This window comes from Hylaeus anthracinus, unplaced genomic scaffold, assembly GCF_026225885.1.
Source record: "Hylaeus anthracinus isolate JK02 unplaced genomic scaffold, UHH_iyHylAnth1.0_haploid 0, whole genome shotgun sequence".
NCBI classification, from domain to species: Eukaryota; Metazoa; Arthropoda; class Insecta; order Hymenoptera; family Colletidae; genus Hylaeus; species Hylaeus anthracinus.
In genome coordinates, this window is record NW_026533254.1 from 23,307,632 (window position 1) to 23,315,964 (window position 8,333).

Below are 8,333 nucleotides of genomic sequence, written 5' to 3' on the forward strand. Positions count from 1 at the left end.
CAGACCCCACTTCATGGGGATAAATGCAACATTAGTCGTCGAGTGTCCTGCCCTCTTAACACGTGTTCCACTTTCAGTCTTTTGTGTGGTCCGGTTGCAGTGGCTCATCTTACGCTTGTGACCCTAATTGTACGATTCGTGGAAGAACAGAGGCTGGCGAGGCTTTACTTCAGAATTCGAACCCGAGGCTATTCCGTAAAAGACCTCCCACTGCGCGTTGCAGTTCTAGGAGCACGAGTCTCGGGCTTGACGGAACGGAGGAACACGTGTTTAGGCTCAGATTTAACAAAGTTGCTGATAAATATAAAACTGCGTGTCAAGTTCTATTTCATCCATTTTGGGTTTTGTGTGTAGTCCACGTTTAGAAAATATTCGCCAAGATTTGTTCATCATATGGAACTTCATAGAATGCAGCAGTTGTATATGTATAGTACGGTGAGAGTTTACTCTGAGACACATGACAACTTTACGGATCACCTCAACCACAAATACACTTTGAACTCTGACCTCATTTTTTTCAAATTGCAAAAGGAGTGACCATAAATAGTGTCACACCTTTTTATACAGTTGCATACAAGGCAAGCCAGGTTAAATGGACCATTCACATAGCTTTCTTGTATTCGAAAATAAAAAAAAAGTAAAGGAGATATCGAGTTACTCGTAAGTGTCACTTCTCATAACTTAAATGGTTCTAACGGTTCGTCGGAGCCCCGTACGTGGAACCAATAAACAGCGGATTAAATTGCACAGTCTATTGGAACAATTGCCTTCCTAGAAATCCAACGACAAGTGAAAACGGCGTACTTTCCACAGTAAATAATAGCGAGCAACGACGCCGGCTGTTTCCGCTACGTCGGTCACCGATCACTGTGATAAACAAATAAATTAACTTTCACCGAATGCACCGCTACATCTGTCGACTCGACGACTTTCCCCCCTTGCCTAGCGCGACCAAGGAAAACGCAAAAAGGCCAGCTACTCACTCGAGCACAGCCATGTTGAAGGTATTCTGCAGATTCCCGAGGTACTCCCCTATCATCTGCTTGGACAGCCCTTTTCTGCTGATGAGAAATCTCGCGACGCCCTGCGGGCTGTTCTCCAGGAATCCCCTTCTAATCAAATAGTTGATACCCCTCTCGGGCTTCTTGTTGAAGAGATTTAGGCCAACTCTGTATTGACGTTTCCGGACCGTCTCGGACACTTTGTAGCTGGTCTGAGGTATGTTCTCCTGGTGATCCATCAGTGGGAGCTGATAACCGGAGCTGGCGTGGGAATGACCGAGATCCTTCACGCTGTTCATCATCGTGCCAGAGTCTGTCGCGTGGTTAACGCATTCCTGGTGTTCTGGTGAACTTGACTGGAAGAGAAACATTGTTGGTTAGTTAAAAATCTAACATGTTTAACAAGGGACTTCAATTCAAGTGCGTTCAATCGACAACCTCTGACTTTGTATGAACTCGAGGATAAAAGACTGATTTAATTAACGTTAAACCTATCACGGCTGATCTGATAACCGTTTTCAAACTTTAGTATACATTTCGTATGGCGCAATATATGAATTAGATACAATTGTTTCATGCATTATTCAATTCAGTTCTTTCTATCCATTCCTTGCGATAGCTCGTGACAAACCAAATTGTTTCCACTTCGAGATTAAACATCGAGATTTAATATACTTATATTTCGTCTTTAACTTTGAAGATAATTTTAGAGCAATTTAAAATACGTGTCCAATATATCTCAGTGCTCTATCTCTGCGCAAAGTTCCATAAAGGTCAGAGACCATTCACGAGGACGACGTTCTCGGTGAGAAGAAGTAATTAACGAACGCTATCGTTGATGCTAAACACGGCTGCTTTGATCACAGTCTAACTTACGATTCCTTTGTGCTTCCACACAGGTGATCCTCTTTGTGGGTCGCCCTCGGAGCTCTCGCAATTAGTGGAATCGCTGCCGGAGCTTTGGACCGAGCTGAGGCTCCCATTTTCGACGCTCTTGCTGAGACCATTGTGACGAGGCTCCATGGACCTGGAGGTGATGGAAGACGTTCTCTTTGGCACTTCCGGCGGGACCTTCTTCGCCGAGCCTCTGGACCTACCACCTGATCCCAGGTGGCTGGCGTTACTCCAGTTCTGAGGCATCGGCGTCTGAAGATTGTGAGGCGTCGACGGAGACGTGCACGGCGTCCGCAGCAAGTCCCGCGGGGGTGTCTCTTGTCTGAGGCCGCAGAGGGCTTCCTGAAAACGATTCAACGTTTGTTTATCATACCTGATTCAGGAGAACATGGTTCAGGCATGCTTTGGGTCTCTGATTACTAAAGTAATTTTATCTTCTGATTATTAACACGTTGATCGCCAATGTATAAGTGATAATGATTGGTAAGTTAAAAATCTAAATAATATTGAATCGTAGAATATTTATCTGGCAGTCAACGATAACAGTTAACAATTCTATATTCTAGCCTCGCATGAAGACTCAAGTGATAGACCTAGGCCAAGTTTCATCCTCATTTGCTCCTCCATGCTCGCATATCATATCACACTTGCGCGTAAGCTCTTTCCAAATGAATCTTCAAACTATTGTTAAAGTTTACGCAACGTCCAACTCCATTTTAAGCAATCGCAAATGATACGCACCTGCGGATTATAGTAATGGATGCTGGACCCGCTCTCCTGGGAGCTGGACTCCCAACACGGACTCGGAGGTAACTGTTGGTGTCTGTTGCAAGGACTGGGGGCCAGAGAGGGCGTGTGCCTGCCGCTCTGGTGGATATTATGGTTCACGTGCTGGTGGCCAGGTACCTGGACCTCGCACCTGCCGCTTTGGCTTCTTGGTAAAGGGGACTGGGAGTTCTCCACGTGTCTCCTCTCTCTCAAGGACATGCTCCTGATGGGCATAGGTCTGTTCGCGGTTTGCGGCTGCTGGATGTAGATCTGACTGTGGTATACCATCCTCTCGTGTTCGTTCATGGCCGCGGATCGGTCCGTCGTCTCCTGGAGCTTCCTGCTCAGCCTCTTCTCCGCCTTGGCCATGGCGGTGATGGCCGCGAACTTCTTCAGCAGCGTGTATCTTCGAAACGCCCGTTGAATCGTCAGCGCCGCGTTCCTCGCCTTCACTCCTCCGTATTTTCTCTCCAGCATCTCGATCTGCTTGTCCAGGAGGTCCTGGGACAGCTCGTATCTGTTCCGGAAGCGGGAATGGTGAGAATAATCTTGTGGGGTGATGTTGGGAACGGGGAATATATTGGGGAATGACGGAGTCTGACGTTTTTGAACTCATATCGGGGCTGGAATCAGTGCATGGCGAATAAGCGAATTAGCGACGCCACTGGGAGACACCATTGTGGACTGAAGCGCTAGCGAGAGGCGTCATTGCGGACTGAAGCACCTCTAAGAGGCGCCATTGCGGACTGAAGCGCAACGGAGAGGTGCCACAGTGGACTGGAGCGCCACTAAGAGGCGCCATTGTGGACTGAAGCGCAACGGAGAGGCACCACAGTGGACTAAAGCGCCTCTGAGGGCCACCATTGTGGACTAAAGCACATCTGAGGGGCGCCATTGTGGACTGAAGCGCCTCTGAGAGGCGCCATTATGGACTGGGAGGCCACTGAGAGGTGCCACATTGGACTGGAGCGCCACTGAGGGCCACCATTGTGGACTGAAGCGCCTCTGAGAGGCGCCATTGTGGACTGAAGCGCCTCTGAGAGGCGCCATTATGGACTGGGACGCCACTGAGAGGTGCCACATTGGACTGGAGCGCCACTAAGAGGTACCACAGTAGACTGGAGCGCCACTGAGAGGTGCCACGGTGGACTGAAGCGCCAGCGAGAGACGTCATTAGTTACTAGTTACTAGGCGCTACCGTGGCGCCATTAGTTTCCGTACTCGCCGTGAGCTGAAATATTCGTGGTATCCAGCCTCGATGTTTACACCTAGGATATACTTCGACCGATTATTCAGCCTTACACTTTCGTGCTCTAAGAAGCTCCCAAAACGAGAAGCATTAACTACATCAAAAGTGAACTGAATCGGCAACGAAGACGTGCGGTATATCACGGCCTCGAGAGAGCGAGAGACGAAGCACGAAGAGGTCGACTACAATTCGTTTAAGAGATCACAGACTTTGCATTCCAATAGATTAACGCCTCGTCGAACTTCGACGTGCGACGTTCGAAAAATTGAATCGCTTTTCGTGTAATCTATCGATTCAATCTAGAATTTTTTAAACGATTCAGATCAATGGAATCTTACGCAGTCTGCAGCCGGCATCTCTTCAGCACGTCTCCGTTACGTACAGGTCCCTTTTTAAGGTGATTCTGTTGGTACCCTGTCTGAGGTTGACCACCGTAGCCCTGGACCATGGTCCCGTAACTCTGCGGCTGGTTGTATCCCGTGTGCGAGTATACTCGCACGTTCGACGAGGAATTGTAAGGGGCGTGGGCGTAATTTTGATTCTGAATGTACGACTGGCCCGTGATGTAGGACGTCGTTAGGGATGTTTGGCTGCCGGATGAGTACACCCCGTGCATGCCTGCGGCGTGGACCTGGTTCACGTTCTGGCCGTGCTGCGACGGACGCTCCATCTTCGACGGGAAACTGTCAACAAAAAGAAAATTCCCTGTTGAGGTAAATACGATACAAGTTTCCCCGTTCTCCTGAGGAGGTTCGACCACAATTCTGTCACAGTATTTGAATTTCGTTTCGAACAATATTATCAACCGTATCCACTTTGATTTTACTTTAATATTTACAGATCGCTTCGAACAATATTATCAATTGCAACCACTGATGATTTGCTCAGTGGCAATACCCGCTGTGCAAATATTATTTTCATATAAATATGTTATTATTATTATTACAATATTAGTAGTCTTTTCAAGAGAAATACGTACACGTGTATATATTTATAAAGAAACATTTATTTGGATTCGTCAATCTTATCATTTAATTTAGACAATTTCTTTAATAGACTAACTGTATATTGCTGCTAAATTTAAAGAAACTTTTTCTATTACAATTTGTATGGCTTATGCAGATTTAGATAAATTTTGGTGATTGAATCGAATGGGAACAACTCGGATCGATTAAAAAATGTGACAAATTTTACTTTGGGAGTCCAATAAATACATTTTGTTTCGAACAATATTAATAATTACATCCACTGAGTATAGAAAAAAACTTCAATCTTTTCCATTCATGTGATAACGTTTTTCCTCAATTCTGCTTCGATATTTGCATATTACTTCGAACAATATTATTAAATGCACAGACTGGGAAAACAAAGAAACTTCGATTTTTCCTCATTCGCCTGAAGTCCATTTTCAATTCTACCTCACATTTGCATAGCCATAAATGAAGTCACTCGTCGCGAAGCAAACCGTAAAATCATCTTTATTCGCATGCACACGGTTATTTACGATCGACCAGTTATCCCAGCCTATAGGTTAATTGCTCATCGGAAAAATGGTCGTGATTATTTTTTTTTTCGCGCTTATCTGTCGCCACGGACTCGTGACATTTTCGCTGCAGTTATCGAGTAAGTGTTAAAAAGACTATGTCACGTCTTTATCGGGCGAGATGCGAATCGTTCGACGAATAAAGCAGAATACTTTTCAAATCTGGCGACGGCTTCACTCGGAAAGGAGATTAATTCGTGAAATCCGAGGGAAAGGTGACCGAGAGGCGCTGGCATTAGACGTTTTTTAAACGTCGTCATGTTTCTGCTCGCGATATCATTACCAATCGTGAAAGTCGTGCATCTCGAAAGCATCGAATCTCCACGCGCACCGGTATTATAACTCGCTATTATAACTCACGGTGGTTCTCCTAGGTATAAGTGTTTGGTGAGTTTATTTCCTCGCCTCTAAAATGAACGAGAAAAATTACTGAACAACTGTAACAGAGTTTGCTCCTTTTCCATCGTACACTTTTATACTCGCTGTACTTTCCCCACATTCTCTTTCACCTTGAACACTAAAACTATCGACGATATTTACGTGTAGAATTAAGAACGTTGTTCGAAAAGACATGTATTTACTCTCATAGCAAAATTTTTCATATTTTTCAATCGATCCTAATTGTTCGAACTTAATTGAATTTGAACGAACCATATGAATTATAGTAAAAAAGAGTTTCTTTAAATTTTGCAACGACATGCAGTCTATTGAAAAAATTTGTTTAAATTAAATAATAGGTTTGAAGATTCTAAGTAAATATTTCCTTATAAATATATATACGTGTAAACACGTGAAAAATATATTTTGGAACATTGAACCTATTATTTCGTTTAAACAAATACCGTCGATAGTTGCAAAGGGCACGAATACTTATGAGGCTGACTGTATATTCTGTTCCAAGAGTTCCAGAAATGCGTATTCAAACGAATGTAAGAAAATATCGTAAGAAATGGTACAAGTGCTGAGTAGACTCGTCTTTCTCGAGAAAGAGGTTAAAAAAAAAAAAAAAAAAGAAGAAGAAGGTACGCAGCGCGCAATTTGCAAGGTAATCTCGCGGACTCATCTTGCTTTTCATTATGTTTCAGAGCACCGCCACCGCTTTATTCAATATCCGCCCGGCACGTGATTGCCAAACATGATTTCCGGAGATTTCACTTATCGCGAGAGATAGGCCTACGGTTTCCACCGAAATGCGTTTCCTGACCTCCGGAGATCTCTATTCGTCGACAGCAAATTATCTTCTCCTAACCAGACAATTTTTTCTTACAAATTTACTTCTCATTAAAATTAAAATGAAATTAGAAAAGAATTAAAATTAGAATTAAAATTACATAGGAATTGAAGAGAAATTAAAATTAAATCAACATTAACATTAATATTAACCCTTTCACTGCGGGACGATCTTTGCTAGAAATTCCAAGTGACGTAGAGGTCTGAATTTAAAAAAAAATATCAGTTTATAGGAAATGATAAGACGGAACTTTTTTTTATAATTACAGTTTATTCGTAAGACGTATAGTCTCTAAAATAGAAATTAAGAACGTAGAAGATCATTTTTCTATGAATTCGATTACATTTGAAATAGTGAAAATGAAAGCATGATTAGTTGATAATTACTTACTTGTCGATGTATTAAAAAATATTACCTCATAGACGTAAGATGATAAGATGAAACTTTTATATATTTACAGTTTGTTCATGGGACGTTTAGTTTCAGAGATAAGAAATAGAAATCTTAGAAGACCCTTTTCCTGAAATTCAATTTTTCCAACGAACATTTAACTTTTCAATTTTTATTTCCGAAACTAAGCATCCTCTGAATAAACCGTAAATATGAAAAAGTTTCTTCTTATCGTCCCCTATAAGCTGATATTTTTTTTTTAAATCGATTTAACGAATACAAACATTTCTCGGAGCTTATCTCTCGAGGGCGTATATATACGCCCTCCGCAGTCAAAGGGTTCAATATAAACAGGAATAAGAAAGGAATTAAAATAAAAATTGTCCAGCCACCAAGCACGAAATTTCTGAAGTCAAACACATCAGAGTCGTCAGCAATAATTGTTCCCACAAAGTATGGTTCCCGACGGAAATGCACGAACAACAACAACACCACGAAACGATCAACGGTTCGCCCCCCTTAAACCATCTGTCACCAATTACTGTTCGAGAAACCGTTTCGCGCCCCCGTGAATCATGCTCGCGATGAATCATCGCAGGAAATTCACCCCCGTGCAAAAGTATACGCCGAGCGTGTTTCACGCAACGCACCCCGTGAGAAAACCCGGCACCCAGGCCACCATCTTGATCCTCTTCGCGCCAGAAATCTTCGGGGGACCCTCGGGAAACTTCACTCGCGTGCGACTGTCCGTAAACTATCTCATGTCGAATATATCAGCACGGTTTCGTTAACGAAGCGACGATATTTCACTCAAGTCGATGGATTAGCGAAAACGAGCGAGTTTAAGGGGAGTAAGACTACGTAGTCGGGGGACGGAGATTGATGGGACCTAGGGGAGACAAGTTTTTCGTAGGGGGTGGGGTGGAACAAGGAGTGAGGTTACGTAGGTCGAGGGTAGGGATTGATTGAATTAAGGAGAAATTAGTTTCAGGAATTAAATATTGGGGTTATGTGATTGAGCAAAAAGAGGAAAAATTTAGTGCTCGAGAAGTGAGGTTATGTCTATGGTGAATGGTCCAAGAAGAGAAGGGTTTTGAGAGTTAATGATCGAGGTTATGTTGGTCCAGATTAAGGATTGATTGTATTAAGGAAAAATGAATTTTAAGAATTAAATATTGAGGTTATGTAGACGAGGGATCACAAAGGGGACAAATTCAATGCTCAAGAAGTGAGGTTATGTAGATGAGGGATCAAAAG

At 43.2% G+C, this 8,333-nt stretch overlaps 1 protein-coding gene across 14 annotated transcripts in view; it reads right to left on the minus strand.

Moving 5' to 3' along the window:
• Positions 1 to 8,333, minus strand: part of LOC128889921 (IQ motif and SEC7 domain-containing protein 2) — an 89,475-nt gene that overhangs the window by 7,483 nt on the left and 73,659 nt on the right. For 12 of the 14 annotated variants that reach the window (XM_054147980.1, XM_054148045.1, XM_054148073.1 and 9 more), the window contains 4 exons: positions 4,251 to 4,595; positions 2,637 to 3,180; positions 1,878 to 2,237; positions 984 to 1,357 (listed from right to left, as the gene is read on the minus strand). In XM_054147980.1, coding sequence (XP_054003955.1) covers positions 984 to 1,357; positions 1,878 to 2,237; positions 2,637 to 3,180; positions 4,251 to 4,595 — 1,623 coding nt within the window. Of the gene's footprint in view, positions 1 to 983; positions 1,358 to 1,877; positions 2,238 to 2,636; positions 3,181 to 4,250; positions 4,596 to 7,726; positions 7,906 to 8,333 lie in introns of those variants that run through there. The other 2 variants (XM_054148054.1, XM_054148035.1) reach the window with 2 other exon arrangements.